Below are 24,148 nucleotides of genomic sequence, written 5' to 3' on the forward strand. Positions count from 1 at the left end.
GCAGATGCACAGGCAGGGGTGGGACAGTGGGATGGCAGCAGCCTCCACCAGGTCAGGCTTGTGGTCAGAAGTTTTATTCTGGTGATCCACACTAAGAGGATTAAGACAGGGCCAGGATTGGAGCTACTGGTCCCAAGGAGATGACCAAGACAAGGGTCAGAGACAATGCAGAGACCCAATTTCCCAGAACAGGGATGCAAAAGAGACACTTGTCTGAGCAAAGCCTGTGGAACTGGCATTCAAGGTCAGAGTGAGTGGCAGCAGGGGCAAAAAAAGAATGAGACGAAATGCCTTGGACACTGAACCTGGGGGCACTCAGGCACAAGGCTGGGGCAGAGTGAAACATGCAAGGGCACACAGAGCAGGACAAAGGGACCAGAACTTGGGGAGAAGCCTTGGAGGACCTGAAAACTCAGTATCATCTCAACTGGGCCCTATGAACGTGCTCCCCATTGAGCTATTTTAATATAAATCCCCTGCTTTCCCAGAGGAAAAACAAAAGAGAATTTCATTTAAGCAAATTTCTGTCTCTTGATAATTTGCTTCTTTCCAGACTTATCTTTTGAATGTACAACCTGCAGTGTGTTCAGCAGTGTGATCCACAGGTGATCCTCAGTGTGACCTGCAGTGTGATCCACAGTGAGATCTGCAGTGTGATCTGCAGGTGATCTGCAGGTGGATCTGCAGTGTGATCCACAGTATGATCTGCAGGTATCCTCAGTGTGATCTGCAGTGTGATCCGCAGTGTGATCTGCAGGTGATCTGCAGTGTCATCCACAGTACGATCCACAGTGTTATCTCAAGGTGGTCTGCAGCATGATCTGCAGTGTGATCCACAGCGTGATCTGCAGATGACCTGCAGTGTGATCTGCAGTGTGATCCACAGTGTGATCCTTGGTGTGATATACAGTATGATCCACAAGTGATCTGCAGTGTAATCTACAGGTGATCTGCAGTGTAATCTGCAGAGTGATTCACAGTGTGATCCACGGTGTGATCTGCATTGTGATCCACAGGTAGTCTGAGGCGTGATCTGCAGTATGATCTGCAGGTATCTGCAGTGTGATCCACAGTGTGATCCGCAGTGTGATCTGCAGTGTGATCCGCAGTGTGATCTGCAGTGTGATCCGCAGTGTGATCTGCAGTATGATCTGCAGGTATCTGCAGTGTGATCCACAGTGTGATCACAGTGTGATCTGCAGTGTGATCTGCAGGTGATCTGCAGTGTCATCCACAGTATGATCCACAGTGTGATCTCAAGGTGGTCTGCAGCATGATCCGCAGTGTGATCCACAGTGTGATCTACAGGTGATCTGCAGTGTCTTCTGCAGTGTGATCTGCAGTATGATGTGCAGTGTGATCACAGTGGGATTAACAGGTGATCTGCAGTGTGATCTGCAGTGTGAGCCCTCTCTTGACTGCTGAGGAAGGGACTGACTTGGTCATCTCACCAGAGAGATCTGAAACTGGTGTTGGCAGAAAACCTGCTCTAAAATTAACCTGCTTGAGGGACTTGGGCTTGTCCTTTCCCACATATTTCTCATGGTCTTCTGAGACATAGGCCATAAGGACTACAGAAGGTCCCAGGGATGTCCCCTGGACCTTGGGAGGGAAGTTGTGGGCAGGATCAAGGCAAGCCATTCCAGGGCATGCCCCTAAAGTAGGAGGGGACTCCAGAGAGGGTCACCTGAGCAGTTTGGCCAGTATTGCACAGCATGTGTTTTCCCCTCCATCTTGCATGAAAATGTTCAGTTAACTGTCTGGAGTGCCTAGTTTTATTTCTATGAATCTCTCAACAAAAGAATCAAGTTCCTGTTGCCCCCTGTGATGAGTCTATAACCACAGGGGAGGATTTCTCCAGGGGGGCCGACACTGAGCAGAAGAAGGTGCTTTTAGGGCCCTAGTGGTAACGGACAGCCAGGCCCTCTGGGGGACTGTGCGTGGTGAGTGCAGAAGTGACAGCCTCCAGCAGCTTGTCTGGGGACAGTAGGAGAAGGAGGAGCAAAAGCAAACCTGTGTGTGCACCAAATAGTGGTGGATTCTCTGGAGCCTCCAGGGAAATATGGAGTTGGGGAAACTACAATGAGCAGAAAGGACACAGGAAAAGGGGCCGGGAGAAAGACAGTCTCAAGAGAGACAGGAAGAAATAGAGTCACACTCCCACTGCAGCCCTTTGTATGAGCTACAGAGTGGGGAAAATCTAGAAACTCCTCTAAATTAGGAACAGCATTACCCTTGCTGGGAGAAGACAGAGATGTGGACAGCTACGTAAGGACAAGCTCAACAAAGATTGGCTCTATAAAGCTCTTGACCCCTTTCCACCCAGAAAACCAAGGAGGACAAAAGAAAACCAGATGCTGTAGCTTATAAAAATTCACTACCACTGACAAATGGAAAGAATGCAATAAAATTATTAGTGTTTATAAAAGAAAAACTTGCATACATGAAAGGACTATCCATGGTATTGGCTGGGAAGACTCAATATTCTAATGCATCAGCATTCTTCACGTTAAGCTTTAAATTTATGATCCTCCAAATTTTCCAGATTTTTTTGAAACTTGATAAAGTTATCTTAATATGCATCTAGAAGGAACAAGCAAGCAAAAATCCATGCAGAAAAAGCAAGGACATTTTTGAAAAATAAAAGTCACAAGGGGAGTATTGTCAAAACAGATATTAAAATAGAAAGAGATAAACTTCTAATACATATGGTGCTGAACAGGCAATTGAGTGTTAACAGAGAGAAGGCTGAAACACAGACTCTAGTATTCACATTTTCCCCTTAGACAATAAGGTATCGCAAATGAAAAAGTTTGGGCTCTTCAATAAATGGTTTTAGGACAAATGGCTAACCATGTAAGTTCATGATAATGGCAATAATGATATTAATAATAGCTAATACGTATTGACTAACGGCTATGTGCCAGAAGCCATAATAAATGCTTTCTATGAGTCATCTTACTAAATCATCACATTTATCCCCTTATTTTATCTGTTTCAGCTGCAAGGATGCTGTGGTTCCTATAGGGTAGGTAATTTACATGCAGTCACACAACCAGACAGGGTTGTATTGTGGCTGGGGTTTGAACTTATAGCCCAGTCTCCTAACTGATGATTTCTACTTCTCCTCCTAGATTCCTGCTTTACTTATTTTACTAAAACCGAGTTCAAATTTAATGAACCTTTGTATATAAACAATAGACCTTCATATTTGAAGATGGAGGCATAAACCAGCATGTCTTCTTCTCTTCCTGGGAACAACGTGAACGCAAATGGGAGAGAGAAGCCTAGAAAAGTGTAACCTCTATTTCCTATGAAATGAGAAAATAGCTAAACTTCCAACTACAGAATGGGTAAATGGGCAACCAACAGGGTAATTGAGCAGAAGAGCATGCAGGAAGATGAGGGAATCAGGGCCACTGCTGTGAACTTCAGAAGTCCCAGCAGAGTGGGTCACAGGTGAGAGCAAAGCCTCCATCAGTGAAAACAGTGTGTACAGGTGGGTGTGGGTGGCACTTCCCCAGGCCTGATGTGGCTTAGAATTTTAGAAGTAGGGTTAGCTGAGGAATCAGGCATTTGTACAAAACAATCTTTTTCTGGGGACACGGATTTTCTTCAAATGTAAGTACAGTAGTTCCCCCTCATCCACATTTTCACTTTCCATGGTTTAAGCTACCTGAGGTCAATTACAGTCTTAAAATAGGGGAGTATAGCCTCATAAGATATTTTGAGAGAGAGAGAGCACATTCAACATAGCTTTTATTACAGTATATTGTAATAATAATTTTATTCTAGTACTCATAATTTTTGTTAATCTCTTACTGTGCCTGATTTATAAATTCAACTTTATCAGGGGTATGCATGTGTAGGAAAGCTCATAGTGTATGTAGGGTTTGGTGCTCCCCAAGGTTCAGTCATCCCCTGGGGGTCTTGGGGCTACTGTATGCAAAAGGAAGCCAAGACCTAGCAAAGATACAATAAGCAAAATAGAAGAAAAAAACAGAACAAGAAACCAGGTATCATGACTTAGATGAAGACTGTAAATAAAACAGTCACTTGCCTATAAAGCCATGGCTGAAGAAGGGTAAACTGTGAGCTGGCAGAGCTGGAGAGAAAGAAGGAGAAAAAATATAAACTCACAGCAGTGAAGGCAGAACCAGAGTGGGCACAAAGAAGAACAGACCTTGCTGGGGAAAAGACACGGAGAACAGAAATGGAAAAATATCGAACAAATTAAAATGGAAATCAATGAGTTAAAAAACCAGAGAGAAAATGACAGCTACAGAGACTAGGTGGCAATCCTATGGAACCACAATCAGAGACCCTGAAGAAGAAAATGAAAGCAGGGAAGAGAACACTTAGAGATACAATTCATGGGAAAAATATTTTTAAAAATAACCTGAATCTACATATTAAATAGATGCACCACATCTATGGGAAAATTCCTAAATGGAAAACACAAATTATAGACCAAAAAAAATTTACCAGACTTCAGGACAGGTGCGGTGGCTCACGTCTGTAATCCCAGCACTTTGGGAGACCGAGGTGGATGGATCATGAGGTCAGAAGTTCGAGACCAGTCTGGCCAATATGGTGAAACCCCATCTCTACTAAAAATACAAAAATTAGCTGGGCATGGCAGTGCATGGCTATAGTCCCAGCTGCTTGGGAGGCTGAGGCAGAAGAATCTCTTGAACCCGGAGGTGGAGGTTGCAGCGAGCCAAGATCGTGCCACTGCACTCCAGCCTGGGTGACAGAGCAAGACTCCATCACAAAAATAAAAAAAGAAAAAAAAAATTACCAGACTTCAAAGTCAGCTCTTTGGTGCACAAAACCAAAAAGATTAAGTTCCTTCTACAGGGAAATCAGGCGGTCTGTGCTCCTTCCAAGGAGATAGTGTGAGCCGCCAATATCTGTCCTTTGGGTGTAAAAAGGCAAGGAACAAACCATTGCAAACCAGAAAGAGGTTGGAATATTCTTCACTACGTCCAAATAACTAGTACTGAGCACAAAATCAATCTAACACCGAACTGGCAATTGCAAAAGTTGGGCATATGGCTGCAGAACAGAACATAGAGGGTCTAAGCTCTGACAATGTAGAAAATATTCATCAAAATGTAGGATATTTAGAAAATTTATCATTGCTTATACTGGAAATTGACAGTTGTATCTGCAAAGAGAGGAGCCCAAAACCCTGATCTTATCCCAGCCCCAGGTCTGCCCTCCTAGAGTCGTCTTGTCTGTCACCGGCACTTCCACTCTCCTCACTGCCTGGGGTTCTCCCCTTTCGGTCACACCCATAGTAAATCCATCACTCAAAGACATTCAGAATCCAACTATTTGTCCCTCCTCCACTGCCGTCACCCTGGTCCCGGCCACATCCCAGCCAAGGCCTCGGAACAGCTCTCCAGCTGAAATTCCTGTCCTCCACAGTCTGCTTTCAAAACAGCATGCCAGTGTGATGCTTTTAAAGCACGAGGCAGATCACACCATCTCTCTCCAATTACCCAGCTAGCCTCCCAGCTTCTGGCTTCAGCACAGCAGCAGCTGAAGAGACCGCATCACTATCACAACTCTCATGCTCACCATACCCACTCCCCACTTGGGCAGAGCCAGGTCCTTGCAATGACTGATGGGGACTCAGTGCAGGAGTCTTCTCTCCCAGGACTTCCTTTCACTAACTCTGCCACAGCTGTAATGTCCTCCTTGGTGTTTCTGGATCATTCCAGGCATCACCCTCCCGGCCTCGCCCCCTACTCCCAACTTGGGAACTAGCTGGCCCCTCACCTTCTGCTCTCCCTTGGAGGACAGGAGCACAGGACTCATCTGTCTTCAAGTCTTTCCTCAGACTTTCCCTACTCCTGGGGTATGCTGGCAATGCTATTTTAAATGCAAACTACTCCCCATTGTTCTCCAGCATCACCCCCCAGGCACGCTCTGACTCTTATTTTTGGACATTCCCACGACCAAGTTTCCCTGGAGGTCAGAGACTCTATGGACAGCCAGAGAGAGCAAAGGAGGCCCAGGCCAGCCCCCAGGCTGATGCATCATCTATTCTCTCGCATTTGCAGTCCCTCTTTGCTTCTCAGCAGGTAACAAGGAGATGGCCCTGGTCCTCAGGACAACCACTGAAACTATTTTCCCTCCAGTATAAGTGACATACATGCAAGAGAATGGCATTAAGCTGTGGGCTTCTGGGAGTACAGATGAGACCGACCTCAGAATGAAGCCCTGATTTTTTTAAAAAAAAAATCTCTTTTAGGCAAGAGGCCTCATTTGTTCATGTAAATAAATAAATCAAAAAAGAGAACTGAATGTCTTAGACTTTGTGTATCTAGACCCAAGGTCAAAAATGTAATGACTTTTTTTTTTTTTAGCAAAGATTGTTTCATTTCTACAATAGCTACCTTTAAACTGCAGTGATTTACCCTGGAATTCTGCCTCTCCTGAATTAAACTGTTGCATCTCTCAAGGAAACAAGCTGAATCCGTTTTGTTTATACAGTTTTGTCATTTATGAGGGAGCTGCACTTCAGCTCTTAGTGATCATTTCAATGAAAGAAAACATGTTCCATAAGCAAGGCTAAATTGTTCTTAAGAAATAGATTTACTGCTTGCATAATTAAAATAACAATATACAGTGTTTCTCTATCAGATTGGAAAATGTCAAAAAAAAAAGCCTAATATCCAGTATTATTTTGGTTATAAGAGACAGACACTCCTGCAAACTCAGGTAAGTTGTGTAAATGAATAAAATGCTGGCAAATTGTCAATACATATTGAAAGTTATAAAAATTATTTACTCCTTGAGCCAGCAACTCTACTTATAGAAATTTATCCCCAGGGATAAATGAACACATATACAAAGATAAATGTGGTAGAAGTCATTATGATATTTTTCTTTTCTTTTTTTTTTTCTTTGAGATGGAGTCTCGCTCTGTTGCACAGGCTGGAGTGCAGTGGCGCTATCTCGGCTCACTGTAAGCTCCGCCTCCCGGGTTCATGCCATTCTCACCTCCTAAGTAGCTGGGACTACAGGTGCCCGCCACCACGCTTGGCTAATTTTTTTTGCATTTTTAGTAAAGACAGAGTTTCACCGTGTTAGCCAGGATGGTCTCGATCTCCTGACCTCATGATCCGCCTGCCTCGGCCTCCCAAAGTGCTGGGATTACAGGCGTGAGCCACTGCACCTGGCCCCTTATGATATTTTTCTAAGAGAAAAACTGGCAAAACCCAAAAATATGACATTCAACAATAGTGTTGGAGATATCCAGCTGCCAAGTATCCAACACCCCCTCTGACTTAGGAAAATAACACACATGTCCATGATAGCTTACAGACCCTTTATAGCCAGGGGCGACCTGGCCAGCGATCCAGAGAGATGCTGGCAAAATTGATCTGTGATGCATTTCTGGAAAGGACCTTAAAGGGAGGTGACTCATGTGGGAGGGGCAGCCATCTCCCTTTGCTCTTCTTCCCACAGGGAAATGTGAAAGGAAGTTGACACTATAGCTTGGTGGCCATCGTTTGAGGATGAAGAATGCTGTTAGGAGAGGCAGAACTCTTCCTAACACATCAGGAGTTTGGGTGCCTGATGACTTAGCCAAGCCAACAAACTAGTCCTGAGCTGTTGACATCCAGAGTCCTCTTATGAGAAAAATAAACCCTTGTGAATTTAAGTGGCTGAACTCAATCTTAACTAAAGTAATTAGATAAATGTAATTATTGATGTACTACAATAAACATTACACAGACATTAAAAAGTCACGGAGTTCAAGGCCAGCCTGGCCAACATGGTGAAACCTCATCTCTACTAAAAATACAAAAAAATTAGCCAGGCGTGGTGGTGCACACCTGTAATCCCAGCTACTACTTGGAAGGCTGAGGCAGAAGAATTGCTTGAACCCAGGAGGCAGAGGTTGCAGTGAGCTGAGATTGCACCACTGCACTCCAGCTTGGGCGACAGAGCAAGACTCTGTCTCCAGAAAAAAAAAAAAAAAAAAGTCATATTAAGCACCATATTTGTTGTTATGTATGTAAGACATACATAGTATATTGTTGACTGAAGAAAGAAGATTATAAGCCAGCAACAATCATCAAAATTTTAAAAATGTATAATGTGTATCTATGGGTATACAATTGCTTGGGGACAGGACTGAGAGTCTAGAGACAAAAAATGTTTGCAGAAGTTATCTTTGGTCATCTTTGAGTGATGTTATTTGGGGGGGAATTTAACTTTTTTAAAAATTGCAATTTCTAATTTTTTTCTTTGATGACTTGATATTGCATATGAAATTTAAAGACAAAAAAGCTACTACTACAACCTAATTTTTAAGCTAGCGGTAAGAAGGGATAAAATGTCAGTAACATCCAAGACAGACAAAGCTTTATTTAATCTACGTAGAAACACTTCCAAATAAATAAGACATAGAGATAGGTGTGCAAGTAACATGAATAAGAAATTTCCCAAAGGAGAAGTAGAGGTGGTCTGTTAACATAAGATAAAACATTTTAAACAACACGAACAATCTAAGTATGAAAATTAAAATGAGAGGGCATTTTCAACCATCAGGTTGTAAAGACTATTTAAAAAAAAAAATGTTACCTAGTTGGTGAGGATGCTGGGCCACATTTACCCACCCGTACTGTTGGTGGCCTAAGTGCCCTTGGGCAGTACAGAGTAAGAGCCTTGTATATGGCTGGTGCCTTTTCACTTCACTTACACATATGCACATTGAATTAACATACAGGAGTGTTCATTTGCTGCAGTGTTTATGAGAGTGAAAACTGTAAACACCCTCAGGGAGAGAGAGAACACCTGCATAATGACAAGCATTAAAAATAATGTCGAAGAAGGCAAATGTCATGGAAAATGTCCATAATATCAAATATGTACCTCGATAGAAACTAAATTAAATTTATGATGTTTATCTGTTTCCAAGTAATAATGCACAATGGAGCTTCAAATACGGCAGGAAATAAAAAGTCATGGGGGCAGAGACTCCAAATAACAGGCTTTTATTTTTGAAGAAGTCCTTTGCACATGGACAGTGGATGTGGTATGTGGTGTGTGACAGGGGAGTTGCTTCAGGGACTTTTAAAAATTTAGTTGTTTTCCCAATCAGACAGTGTCTAGCACCCTTCCCCACTTCTTTACCTTCCTTCTCAAAAGAGAGATGCCAGGAGGGTTGCAACAAATGTACCATTTGTTTTTCCTTTGGTCATTGTTGCTTCCATAATGAGAAAATGCAACATGCTATTTTAAAAAAGAAACATCTAGAGTATAAATGATGATTAAGTCAACACAAAAACAAATACCTCACAATAATTAAACCTAGATACTAGGTCTTAGGTTATTGGGGAAAAAAAAAGGTCATGATTGACTGATTATTTGATCTCACCAGTACATATCTGGCCCTCAACTAATATAGTACTGAATTCAAGTGTCTAAATGAGAAAAGAAAGAGAACTTCCAATATGTTTGCAAGTACCGTTAAGGAAGCGTTCTGAAGAAGCCACCCTAATGAACAGAAATTGTTTTTCCAAAGTCTAACATGATTCCACCCTTAGTTTCCATGTCATACATTTCTACTTACGTAATGTCTACAATGTCACCTAAAACCCAGGAGCTACTGTTCTGCATTAGAAGAGGAAACATGATTAGGGGTGCAAGCGGGGAACATGAGACAATCGCAATAGGATATTAGGTGTGTTTGTTTTTAAAAAGAGCATGCCAAAGAGATGACGTGTAATGTGTACATTCTAAGGTAATAAGGGGAATGAAACAATCAATATTATCTTTAACTTTCTAAACCCACTCATCTATCTAAATACTGGGGAAATAATTTTCCAGCTATGAGTAGTTCTGACAATTTAAACTCACATCTCTTCATGTACTAGTGTGCAGTGATCTCTAAGCAGACCATGGTTATGTAATACAGGTGGGCAAGGTAGGGCTTCCTAGGTGCTGAAACAATCTACACGAAAGCCTTCCATCCCTTTTTGGCCTTTCCAAGGGCATGTTATGTAGAACAGACACATTGTGGGTCTGAATAGAAACACCTAGGTGGATGACTAGGAATGTCTATGAGAGAATGATAGGCTTGGCGGAAACAGAGATACATATCTACTTGCAAGAAACTTCTCTGGAAATCTAGAAATGCTTATCTAATCCTTTAGAACATAGCAAATGTTTGACAGGTAACAAGTAGATCAAGTAACTCCATACCTTTAGAGAATTTCCACACGATGGTAGGTACAGGGTAACCCTCAGCAGAACAATTGAGGATGACTGCTTTGCCATAAATCCCGTCCTGGTCCCGTGGCTGAACCACAAACTTGGGAGGAACTGAAAAGAGAGAAATGCCACCAGTAATTAAGACTAGACCAGAAACTGAGTAAAGGTATGATTCTAAGAAACTGAATCATTTTAATGAACATTAAAATATGAAGACTGTTTCATATACATGGGACAATAAAAACACTATTGGCAGTTTGGGACAAATTAAGGGAGTAATTTTAGTGCTGAAAAATTTTCTGATTCATATCAATGAGCTTTTGTCACAGGTAAAAGCCCTTTGAACTAGGGAAAACTGGCCTCGAGGGAGGAAGTTTGACTAAATCAAAGGAATGGAACATTTTGCTTTTGATTGTGTTGTCAAAAATATACAGAAATTCCCTCAATGGAAAATTGAATCAGAATCACCATTTAAAGAACAGATCAGGCTGGGCGCGGTGGCTCACGCCTGTAATCCCAACACTTTGGGAGGCCGAGGCAGGCAGATTACCTGAGGTCCGGAGTTTGAGACCAGTCTGACCAACACGGAGAAACCCCATCTCTACTAAAAATACAAAATTAGCTGGGCGTGGTGGCGCATGCCTGTAATCCTAGCTACTCAGGAGGCTGAGGCTGGAGAATTGCTTGGACCCAGGAAGCGGAGGTTGCAGTGAACTGAGATAGCACCATTGCACTCCAGCCTGGGCAACAAGAGTGAAACTCCATCTCAAAAAAAAAAAAAAAAAAAAAAAAAGTAGATCAAATATATATTTGTGCCTCAAATACTAATTATCAAATATAAGTATTCATCTTGGATGTGAACTGGTCAAAGCATTCGATGTTGATTTTTCCTCTACCAGGAGATAAAGTGAGAAATAATAGGCACCTCCTAAAGGCAATCGAGAATACAATGTGGGACTGAACTTTCCCCAAAATTCTGGTAAGAACACATAGTCCGTTATGCCAGATGTCAGCACCATGGCGGGCCAAAGGGGGACTATGGAGACTAGTTGCAATGAGGTACCATAAAGGTTTTCTAGTGTGCCTATAAAAAAACAAGATATTAAGTGACTGCTTATCTGGTGAATGTTGTGAGGTGCTGTAAAGAACCATCCCTACCTAAAACATAAACGTGACTTCACTTAAAACATATCTCCCCAAAGAAAGCATATTATTTGAGATAAGCCATTAGGATTTTAATATGTACCACATCTCTTAGAAAAGGTAGCATCTGAAGGTATTCTAATCCCTGAATCTTTCCCAGCAGATCAGCGATTCATTACAAGGTAGACTTTCAATGAGGCAGTCATAAACTATGTGACAAGAGATGAATTATCTACACCATATAGTAGATACTTGGAAATTCCTGGTAAGGCTAATCTCATCAGCCTTGCAAGATCCAGAATTCTTAATTTTGAGACATAAATGTGAGCCTATGTGTTACAGGTAGATAGGAACTCAGCTGCCACATATGATAGACTGAGAAGATGTTTAGGGCCTAAGTTAGCAAGGGGCTTAGAAGCTTGTTACAATGATCTGAGCCACGGTGATGATCACTTTGGCCATAAAATAACCAAGGAGGAAGGGAAAATGTCAAGACACAAGGAGCAGCCAGAGACGGAATTCACCGCAGTGTTTCTGGAGAAAACATTGCTTTTAATTTTCTAGCTTTACTTTCTGTAGAAAGATTTACACATGAAGAAGCACCAGAAAATAATGACTACCAGCATAAAGCCAAGTGTTAAACACACTGGCTTGGTGTCCAGCTCTGCTATTTCCTGTTGGGCAATTTTGTGCAAACTATAAAATGGCTCTTGGTCTCAATTTTCTTATCTGAAAATTGGAGATGATTATGGAACTCATTTTAAGGATTGTTAAGATGATTGAATAAATTAGGATTAGAAAAGTTCTCAGAACTGTGGAGATATTAAGTTCTGTAAGAGTGCTGATTAGTAAATGCAGATATGTTTAGCTTTTACTTTTTTTTTTTCTTGAGATGGAGTCTCACTCTGTTGCCTAGGCTGGAGTGCAGTGGCGTGATCTCTGCTCACTGCAACTTCCGCCTCCCAGGTTCAAGCAATTCTCTGCCTCAGCCTCCTGAGTAGCTGGGATTACAGGCACCCGCCACCACGCCCGGCTAATTTTTTTGTATTTTTAATAGAGATGGGGTTTTACCATCTTGGCCAGGCTGGTCTTGAACGCCTGATCTCGTGATCCACCCGCCTCAGCCTCCCAAAGTGCTGGGATTACAGGCATGAGCCACTGCGCACGGCCTGACATATTCTTAATGAGCAAAGTTCCCAACTTGCAAATGAAATAAATAATTTACACAGCCAATGGGTGTCTGAGATATTGCTTAAGTGATAAGCAATGTTACTTCATGTAGATGGTATTTGGAGACAAAATGTATTTAAGAAAATGAAAATATATTTAAAATAGGATAATAAGGAATGACTATCTCTAGGTGAGGAAATTATCTCTAAGAAATATGGTAGAGATTATTTAGAGCTAAGTTTTCTAGTAAAAGTGACCAATCAACTCAAGAGCGGGTGACAAAGTTGAAGACACCATGCCAAAATTATTCTCCCCAGGGTGGAAGAGAAATCTGCAGCCATCCACATTCTGTGCTCCATTTGGCTCAAGTTCTGCCAAGAGCGAGAAATTGCTCATCAACGGACAGGGTAGAAAATCTCTTGCATTCCCTCTGGAAGCATGTCTAATCATAATTGATCCATTACCCCTCCCCTCAGTTTGGTTCTAATCCAATGAAATGTTCCTTAAAATCTCATCAAAGAAGTTTATATGAGAAACAACCATAGAGATACTGTAAGTATAAGGTAGTTACAGATAAAAATGGTCCCTAAATTAGTAGAATAATTACCCTATATCATTGAAAACTGTTTCTGACCCTGGTAGGAGTAGCCAGGGGATTTCCCATGTACACCTCTTTGCTCACAGATTGGAATTCTCTCTTCAGATACCCCAGTGATTTACAGTCACATGAAGACATAAGAAAGAAGCTTCTGCAGTAAGTGAACTTCTTAATTTTTATAGGAAAGAGAATAATTAATAGCTCAGTTGTTTGGTCCTTGGCTGATATGCCATGCAACTTGAGACCACCTTGAGGAAAATGCTGTATTTTACTAAGTGCATGAATAAGCCAAATCATATACATTTCCTTTAAATTTTGACAGAAGACTGTCATGAATTTAAATATTCAATCCCTAAGTGATTTCTTATCGTATACCAGTGAATATGTAGGTCCCTTTCATGAAAGTGAACTTGTGAGTTACCATAAGAACTCTAAGACTGGGAACATCCGTGTACTTACATCAAGAAGACCTGAGGCCACACCCCTCAGATCCGACACCTTAAGAACATGCTTGGGTAGAGTTCTGCCTGGCAAAATTAGAGGTGATGGATTCCTGGGAAAAGTTGTAATAAGTTTCTAAACAAATTTCTTTGCCTGCCCAGAGCCTAATGTGAAGACAACAGGCATATGGTCCCTTGGGGGTTGTCATCACTTTGAGACAGCTGCATCACCAGCTAAGATGAAAATTTCAGGGCAGGGGAGTGTCTGAATGAGGACCCAGTGTTTAACATGTAACTAATGACATCATTCTCATATGCTCTAAGCACTGGGAATGACCATTATCCCTAGGGACAACATAGTTCCCAATTTTTTAAAGTAAGCAGCAGTTTATTTTTTAAAAAGTGGAGACATTTTTTAAAGAAGCTATTAATATTTCACCTAGATACTTTTTTTTTTTTTTACAAAATGGCAGCCTAAGAAATTGTCCTAAAAGAATCAGGAGCCCCCACAAGGAGTCACTTAGTAATGAAAGTGAGCATTTCCTGAGTACTCACTGGGTTTCAGGTACTCTTAGTTCCATCCTTTGGCCCCTCCCAGAAATGCCCTCAAGACAATTCTTATCTTGCTTGCTTATTAAAGAGAGGATCCCCCACTGCGGCCCTCTCCTGCTTCTCAGGGTGTTGTCTTCAATCTTCTCCACATCTTACTCAACAAACCTCCTGAGCTATTTCACCCACTCCCATCAAGATGATTGCCTTTATCTTCCTTTGGTGTGTAGATCACCATATCCTTCCATCATTAGCTTATATCACAGGTACCTCTAACTCAAGTTTCCAAAATGGTACCTGTTCCTGTCCACCATCCATTAAAGTCCTCAAAAAAGAAAAATGGAATTTCCTTTCATATCCTCTTCTTTCATTTGTTTTTATCAGGTGCTGATGATTATTTCTTGAAAATGTATCCTCAAATTCTCTTCATCTCCACTGCCACACCCCAGTCACAGTGAGTAGTCTGGTTATGTGGAAAAGGGGCACAGCTCCTCTGTTCACCCGGCTTCAGCACCTCTGGGCAGACAGCTCCACCTCCACACACTTTGCCAGGACACTGCACTAAGGGGATGGGGCCCTCTCTTTGCTGTCTCAGGCCTTCTCAGAAGTCATGAGCCTTTACCCACCTTACTGGTGCAACCCTGACATGTGAAAAACAATTGTCCATCACTGAGGGACAGGAGTCAGGGTATAAATTCTCTGCCTCTGCCTCACTTTCCTCCGATCCAGTGGGGCAATTATGAGGCCTGCTCTATGCCTGCACTTCTCAAACATTAGAGGGCATCAGAATCACCTGAAGAGCTGATTAAACCACACATTGTTAAACCTTGTCCCCAGTGATTCTGACTCAGTAGGTCTGGGGTGGAATCCAAGATTGTGCCTTTCTAATGAACTCCCAGGTGATGCTGAGGCTGCTGGTACAGAGACCACACTTCAAAACCACTGTTCTACGTGATTCCTTAGAAGGCTCTCAGTAGGAATGAGCTCCAGTTGCCCATAGCAGCAACCAGCTCATTAAAGCAACTTTTATTGATTTTTTTCTCCCTTTCTAATCTCATTCTTTCCATTCTGGGATCCAGGAATGATATCCCAAATAAATAACCTGCCAGCCAATTCTGTACCTCACACTCTACTTTCAAGGGAACCCAACCTAGGACAAGGGCCATATTGTCTCTTATTTAGATTTCTCAGCCCCCTAACTGGTCTACCTACCACCAACTGTCCCACTTGAATTCATTCTTCACACAGGGACCTAAAGGATCTAAGACACAAATTGGATGATGTGACTTCCTTGCTTAAAAGCATCCCATATTCCCATGGCCCTTTGGTATAATCCAGACTCTTGGGATATTTTAAAGGATTTTTATGACTTGAGCCCTTGGTCTCCAGTTGCATTCTGTGACATTCTCCTCTTGCAGGCTTTGCCCCAGCCATTCTAAAACCCCATCTATTATCCAGTCCCCAAGACCATTCTTGCTGCTGGGTCTTCACACAGGCTTCTTCATGTCTTTGTTTAATAAGTTCCCACTCACCATTTGCATCTTAGCTTAGCACTCACTTAGTCAGGCACATTTTTTTCTGATGCTGTGGAGAAGATTAAGTGCTTATCTGAGCCCTTAATTCCTTACCATAGCCTTTATTACACTCGTTTGGTATTGCTATTTAATAGTCTGTCTCCCATACTAGGCTGTGCATTCTATGAGAACAAGAACCACTCCTTTCTCACAGGCCATGGCATGCCCAGTGCATAGCACAGATCTGGAGTACAGAAAGCACTCTGCAACTATGTGTTGAAAGGACACATGAATAAATGAATGTTATTACTTCAGTTTTATACACTAGGGAAATGGAGCATGGCTAAGTTAATAACTCAGATCAGGATGACCCCCAAAGCCCGAGGTATTTGAGAAGAGTGAACCCAATGGAAGTGCCATCTGAGGGACAGCAGAAGACAGCCTCATAGGAGGACTCTGGCCAACAAGATACAGAGCCTGAGATGGAAGGATGTGAAGCTTTTGGGACTGTTGCCGTTTGGGCCAAAACTTATGACAGAACAAAAAGACCACCAGTACTCTATATTGTCTGGGTGTATAATTCCCCAAAGTTGTTGGTTTCCTTTTTTAAAGATGATATTTTGATTTCCTTTTATTAGTATAACACATTATTTGGTATATTGTGGTGAGCCTGCTTGCCAATATAGTTGGTTTTCCAATAGAGCATGATATGGTTTGGTGGTGTCCCCACTCAAATCTCATCTTGAATTGCAGGTCCCACAATTCCCACATATTGTGGGAGGGATCCAGTGGGAGGTAATTTAACCATGGGGGGGGCGGATCTTTCCCATGCTCTTCTTGTCATAGTGAATGAGTCTCATGAGATCTGATGATTTTATAAAGGGGATTTCCCCTGCACAAGCTCTCTCTTGCCTGCCACCATGTAAGATGTGCCTTTCACCTCCCAGCCACGTGGAACTCTGAGTCCAATAATCCTCTTTTTCATTATAAATTAGCCAGTCTTGGGTATGTCTTTATCAGCAGCATAAAAATGGACTAATACAGAGCGGTTTTTCTGGTGGGGAGGAGGAGTAATTAAAGAGATGAATAGGTTCAACTACATAATTATATCACATCTCCAAGACACAATATGGCTAACCTTGCCAAACACTTCTCTGAATCATAATTACATGCACATAACCAGCACTCCTGTCTCCCCAAAAAGAACAATTTGATATATATTCCAAAATACCAAAATCTTGTCATGGGATCCACATAGGCTGCGAGTACCTGAAGTTTCAAATAGGTTTCTTTGAGGAAGTTTACTCCTGGTGTTGCCTAAAATGAAGGTTGTTTAAAATACAGAGGTCTTTGGCTTGATCTACTTATTTTGTGTGTGTTGGTGGGGGGTGGATTACTTCTGCTGTTTTATTTTTAAAGAAATAATACTATGGTTATAATAAGACAGGCATTTTTCTAGTTTTAAATGTAGTCCAGCATTTTATGTTTGGAAGCCATGGCTTCTAAGTTGCTATATATTTCCAAAGAATGAATTTAGGTTTCCCTAGCTGTAAACCGGGGCAGAAATTCAGTTTTAATGAAAGCCATTTGGTGGAGGTGGGAGGGGGTGCATGGATAAACACCACCATTCTCTACTCGGTGACATTTAGTTGAGATGGGACTTGGCCAAAGTCTAGGTAAGATTTAATTTACGACACTGAAAATTAAACCTATTGCTTTCCCATCATTCTGAGAATAGATGGCCTGGCCCCTGCTTATATTTCTGCCTTACACTTTCTGTCCTCTTTTACTGAACAGGAGGCACCTTGGGCCTCTTGCTGGGCTGTGAACACACAAAACTCACTGCACACTCAGTCTTCAGACTTGTTGGTCTCTCTGCTTGGAATTCGCTTCCTACAATTCCCTGGGACGTACGCCTTCACTTCAGTCAAGTCTCTGCCCAAAGATCTCTCCAGAAAGCCTTCCCCTGCCCAGCCTACCTAAATTACTATTTTCATCCCCATCTTTCTCAATCCACGTACAACATGTTCATTTTTCATAGTCCTTGTAGATAACTGACATTGTTTGTTCATTATCTCTACCCTTCACTAGAATTTGAACCTTAATGGGCAGAGACTTGGTGTCTTTATTTTAATCACCATAGTATCCTCGGCACTCAGAACAGCACCTATTATAAAACAGATATTTAAGAAATATTTTGTGTAAGAATGAATGAATGAATAAAGTAAAATCATAGCATGAGAATTCTATCAAAAATTGGATCAATAGATGGCAATAAAATAGCAACCTTCTATGATTTTCATGTTTCCTGTCAACTGACAGTCAACTATTTTAGCCAATGTGCTTGTTTCTCTATGTGGCAGTTCACCATTAAAAGCCAGAAACCATGGACCCATCAGAAGATATAAAAAAGTGTGAGAAAATGGCCCTTCTTTGGAATCACAGATAGGAACTGTCGTGTTGGTGCTTTCCTGTGAGTGGTCTAGAGACCACAACAGGAAGCAAAGGGCAGGAGTGCTCTGTCATGAAGCCTAATGCTTTATTTCTAATACCTTAATCCATGCCAAGGTCACTCCACTGAGCAGGATATCAGGGAAACCATCAGTCCACTGTCATAAGAGCTATGAGATTTGGCTCTTATTGGCTCATACATAACAGCTAAGAGATTTTTGCTTTTGGGGTGTTGTTTTTGTTTTCTTATATTTTCCTCAAGACAACAGCTAATTTATTTTAGATCAAGTCTTTACAAATCTTCCCAGTAACCCAGGCTATCAAACAATGTGCTAAGTTTTACAATGACCCCAGGTCAAACTTTTCTTGTGCAGTTCCTCACATTACTCAGCCTTCATAGAAGAGAGTTAGGGCCTTGCCCTGTATCAAGCTTGAACTTAAGGGAATGTGGTGGCTGGTTTGGTTTTCTCTATCCATACTACTTAAACGTTCTCCATATTAGCAACGAGGATGTTTCACTTTACCATTTGTGTGTTCACTGGAGTAGGCTTTTTCATTGCCTTCAAGAACTTTTCTTTTGTGTTTACAATGTGGCAAACAGTTTGGCATAGGAAGCCCAGCTTCCAGCCTCTCTTGGCTTTCAAATGCCTTCCTCACTGAATGCAATCATTTCTAGCTTTTGATTTAAAGTGAGAGATGTGCAATGACTCTTCCTTTCACTCAAACACTGGAGACTGTTGTGGGGCCATTCATTGGCCTAATTTCAATATTGTTATGTCTTAGGAAGTAGGGAAGCTGAGAAATGGTCAATATTGTTGTCTTAGGAAATAGGGAAGCTGAGAAATGGAGACTGGGAAATGGTTGGTTGGTAGAGTGGTCAGAACACACACAACATTTATCGATTAAGTTTGCCATCTCATATGGCTACTGAACAATTATAATAGTAACATTATAATAGTAACACCAGAGATTACTGATTACCAATCACCATAACAAACATAATGATAAAGTTTGAAATGTTGCAAGAATTACCAAAATGTGACATACAGACACGAAGTGAGCACACACTGTTGGAAAAAATGGTCCCCATAGACTTGCTCGATACAGGACTGCCACAAACCTTCAACTTGTAAAAAATGCGGTACCTGGGAAGCACAATAAAGCAAAGTGTGGCCGGGCATGGTGGCTCACTCCTGTAATCTCAGCACTTTGGGAGGCCAAGTGGGGTGCATCACCTGAGGCCAGGAATTCGAGACCAGCCTGGCCAACATGGTGAAACCTTGTCTCTACTAAAAATAAAAAAATTAGCTTGGCATGGTGGCACATGCCTGTAATCCAAGCTACTCAGGAAGCTGGGGCAGAAGAATGGCATGAACCTGGGAGGTAGAGGTTGCAGTGAGTGGAGATTGGCCCATTGTACTCCAGCCTGGGTGACAGAGCAAGATCCCATCTCAAAAAAAAAAAAAAAAAAAAAAAAGGAAGAAAAGTGCAATAAAATCGGTGTGCCTGTGTTTATTGAATGCAGTACATTGTGGATACGCTATGCTGTTGAGGGTCTGGATTTTGTTGTCTTCCTTTTTAGTGTCAAATGTTGTTCATGCACACAATTAACTTACTAGTGGAGAAGTTTTATCTTGTCAAGAATCTTCTTAGGCTCTTTTAGGGCTGGTCTAGAGTAACCCTTATTCTGGGGATAGATTAGTCCTACTCCTAGGGTGTGGCATTTCTGAGATTTCAGCTGAATTCCCCTATTCTGGCTAGTTAGAACTCCAGCATTCCCAAGCAATGTGCAACTTCTGCTAGCACCCTGTGCATGTGAAGAACAGTATTCAGCTGAAACTGCAAAGGAGCCCTGTACAGATTTCTAGAGATCTCTCTTTGAATAGCTCACTAATCTCCAGTAGCTTGTCCCTCAATACCCAGTAATCATCTCAGTATCTTTCAATTTCTCTCTCTGTTTTCTCCACCTGCCAAGATCACTGTGATCTATTTGGGCTCTGTGCTCTCTGTCATGTGCAGAAAGTACCCCAAGCAGCTATCTGGGGTGAATTTGGAATTCACTTCATGCACTTTGTTTTGTTCCTGAAAGCAGTTCTTATATATATTAGTCCAATTTTATAGTTGGTTTGTAGTAGGAGGATAAATGTGTTACCTGTTACTCTGTGATGGTCCTATTAGATAATTTTTGTTTTTCTACTTCTTTGACCCAAAACATCCCCCTTCCCTATAATTTTCAATCATTTTTGTTGGTGCTACCTACTGGAGCTTCACACCATGGTTGTTATTATACTACTTTGAACGTACTACTGCACTGATACAAAGATTTCTAGTTGCATTCACTAACTCAAGGACTTTGATCCTGTAATAATCTCCTCTTTATCTTGCCACATATCTTTTTTCCTCTCTACTGGTTTATTCTCATAAGCATATAAGCAGGCTGTAAAGTTCCCAGTCTTAAAAATAACTCCTGCCCTTGCCCCATGTCCATTTCCAACTTTGTCTCCATTTTACTGCCTCCTGTGATAGCAAAATTCCTAAAAATATAAAAATAGTTGTGTTTTCTGAGTTCTGCACATTGACCTTCTTTCTTTTCTGAAGCTCCTCTAATCAGGCCCTCACTGCAATGACACCAGGTCATAAACAATATCCATCAAGCTTATAAACAATATCCATCTTCCTAAACCAGTGACCAACTCTTGGTTTTCCTCTTTGTCTAATTTCAGCAGGATTCAATACTGTTTAATATTCTTTCTCAATTTATTTCCGATTTTGCTTCTAGAGTGCCACAGTCCACTGGATTTTCTCCTCCTTTACAGGCTGCTCCCTTTCCCTCTTCATCTCTTCTGCTGATTCCCCCTCCTCTTATTCTGGGGCCTTAAATGTTGGAGTGCCCTAGTGACTGCTGGGACAGGCGCTTCTCCCATATCTTTGACCATTATTCCCCTTGTCAATACTGTTCTTCCTCATTTCTTCTCTGCTTCTGCTAAAGACACTCTCATTCACCTTGTTATTAGGCAAAGCATGATTCCACTAAAGGTTCTTCTTTATCTCATTTGCAACATTCACTCCATAAGCATGTTTTATTTGCTTTACTGCCAAAATAGATTGTGAATTCCACCGCTTCTCATGACCTTAACATTAGCACCTTCATCTAAGGCATTTTTATCTTGCCTGACCGTCTGAAATAGCCTGTTAACTACTCTTCTTGCTTTCTAGCCCAGTCCATTCTTCAGACAGCTACTAGTGTGATAACTAAAAAGATAAATCAGGCCATAGTGCTGTGGTGGTTAAAGTCAACAGTGCCAACTCTTTAATCTAGAAAAAAATCCACACTTCTAAAATGGCTGCATGTTCTAATTACTCAAGGGGCTGGGACTGAGACTTGGCTACATATTAGAATAAACTTGTGGATTTTACAAATTATTGATGCCTGGGTCCCACCTCTAAAGATGGTTATTTAATTGGTGGGAGCTTCATCCTGGTCATCAGGACCTTTTTAGACCTCCCTATGCAATGTGAATGTACAACAAAGTTTGAGAACCACTAACTAGTGATTTTTGGGAAAAAAGAACAATCCCCCAGATATCTGGAAGATGGATTTACCCCTAAAGATTATGATTTAATTGGTGTAGGTTGAGACCAAAAAATGCACATCAGTGTTTTCTTAAGCCTCCCAGGAGATTCTACAGAACCATCTGGATTGAGAACCACAGTCCCACACCACCTTGTCCCTGCCTGTTTCTCCAGTCACACTGACCTGTTTGTGAAGCACATTTTCTTCCTCTAGGCTGCATTATCTCACTGATGATTTAATATTAATTTAACTAAAGTTTATTTAACATATTTGAAGAACAATCACATGGATACATTAGTCATATCATGATCAGCTACATTATCCCAAATAGCTAGGCTCAGTTTCAGCTCATCTGACCTTTGCCTTGGTTAAAAACTTCTGGTTGCCTTTTCTGCAAGGGCAAGTTGTACAAAAAGCATCCCCATACATTTTTATCTGATGTTTCAGATTCCTGGCCTGGATCCTTCAGAGCAGATTATATAGAAAGCAGGCTGATGTACTATTTTGCCCTTCACAAACCAAGAGTCAACTCTGCTTATAAGAAAACACTTGGGAAACAGATACTAGGTTGGCTCCCTTTTTTATTTATCTTTCAAAATTTGGGAAAAAATCAAGTATCCCAATTCTTCCACTCCAAAGTGCAAGGTGGAAATGGGAAAAATGTCATGAGGATGTTAAGTTTGTGTCTAATTGAATATATATTTTCCAAATTATTCACCTGGGAAATTTTTTTTTTTTTTTTTTGGAAATACAAAGTTAGTTTCTTCCTATGACTTCTAAGTCTGTGTCACTTCCTTTTGCTGGCAGATAGATAAAAAGTGCATTTCTTCCCAGTTGGCAAGGAAGAAGAGGTATCAAGGGGACAAGGAGTAAGGAATGAAGAAGGACATGAGAATCTCCTGCTCAAGAAAGAGCTATCTCCACTCTCTGGGAAATTACATAAATCCTCCCCCTCCTAACAACCACTCTGGGACCACAATCTGGGGAATTTTAAAATGCAAATAATCATTGTTAATATAAATCTTTAACTTCAGACAGTTACTTTTGCAATGTGGATGAATATTGTAACGGTAGATTAATGTACAGTACTCTTGGAGAATCATAAACATCACAGAATGTCTGTGTTTGATATACATTAGAGAACACTAGCAGCTTATTTCATAGATGAAGAGTGTGAGCCTTAATGGGAATTTGGTGACCTGAATAGAAGTTCAAAATAAGACTGATGCTTACAGTTTAGATGTAATGAGATTACTGCCAATGTTTTCTGCACGTTAGCCTACCTATTTTAATTTTTTTGAATAAGTACTACCATACTCTGCTTAATTTCAAAATGCTGCAATGGCGTCCCAAAATAATGATAGATTTAATGCTAAATAGAATAGATGGGCAAAGAAAACCACATTTCTAAAACTAAAACAAACATTATGAAAAGCTATTTCATGGCTCTTTAGAAAAACTTTGATATATAGCTTTGAGACATATTTTTAAAAAAAAATTATTGAAATAAGAAATACTAAAAATATTATATGAATACAATAAAGCAAAAGCTCATGGACGTTAGTCCTCAAAACTCATTGGCTTAGCATACAGAAGGCTTATTTCATGAATTAAATCCTATGGCTCCCACCTTCTTAGCTATTAATTATTTAAAACATATTTTAGGTAAATAAAACCTTATCTTGGAGTTTAGGGGAATTCATGGTTGGGTTTAGAGTTGTATTTTTTTTTTTTTTTTTTAGTGAGATAAGACTGAATTTCTAAGTTCTAGTTATTTTCACAATATTTCAAGCCCCATCATGTTAAACCATTGTTAAATCAACTCTATAGATGCCACATGGCTCATGATCCTTTGCTCACCTCTCACAATCAACTGGCTTTGGTGCTCCACAGCGGCGGCCTCATTCCGGGCTATGCAGGTGTAATTCCCATTGTGCATCAGGGAGAGATTGGAAATCCTCAAGGAGCTCGTGAAGTCAATATTGTCAATGGTCACCCCAAGGCTCCCAGGGATTGGCCGGCCGTCCTTCTGCCAGGTGATCGTGATGGGTAAGTCCCCTGAGACCACAACACAGGGGATGAAGACCCGCTGCCCAATGGAGAATCTTGGAAACTCAAAGGGTTGTATGAAAGGTGGAACTGCAAGAAAAAAGAAAGATAATAACAAACTGTGCTTATTCTACATTTGCTTTTCCTTTAACCCTGTATACGGCACTGAAAGAGTAGTACAGACGACCACAGATATAGCATAGAAATACAGAACTGTAGCAAATTTGAAATTCTGCTTCTATTATTTGAATTTTCTCATCATTTTAAATAAAAAGCATGTTTCAATTTGTACTTCAGCAAGTTGCTTAATTTTGTTCAACAAACTTTTTTTAATTTAAAAATTATTTTTGAATGAAAACATTTCAGACTATATCTGTAGTGTAAATAGTGTGAAAGAGGGATTTAGGTTTGGTTTTCCTTCAAA

General features: G+C 41.0%; 1 protein-coding gene across 2 annotated transcripts in view; it reads right to left on the reverse strand.

Annotated features, from left to right (window-relative positions):
- DSCAM (DS cell adhesion molecule) overlaps positions 1-24,148 on the reverse strand; it is an 826,557-nt gene that overhangs the window by 264,447 nt on the left and 537,962 nt on the right. For both annotated transcript variants that reach the window (XM_024239402.3, XM_054542559.2), the window contains exons 9-10: positions 23,536-23,814; positions 10,228-10,347 (exon numbers count right to left, since the gene is read on the reverse strand). In XM_024239402.3, coding sequence (XP_024095170.1) covers positions 10,228-10,347; positions 23,536-23,814 — 399 coding nt within the window. The remainder of the gene's footprint in view (positions 1-10,227; positions 10,348-23,535; positions 23,815-24,148) is intronic.

The sequence above is a fragment of the Pongo abelii genome, chromosome 22 (genome assembly GCF_028885655.2).
Source record: "Pongo abelii isolate AG06213 chromosome 22, NHGRI_mPonAbe1-v2.0_pri, whole genome shotgun sequence".
In the NCBI taxonomy this organism is placed as follows: Eukaryota; Metazoa; Chordata; class Mammalia; order Primates; family Hominidae; genus Pongo; species Pongo abelii.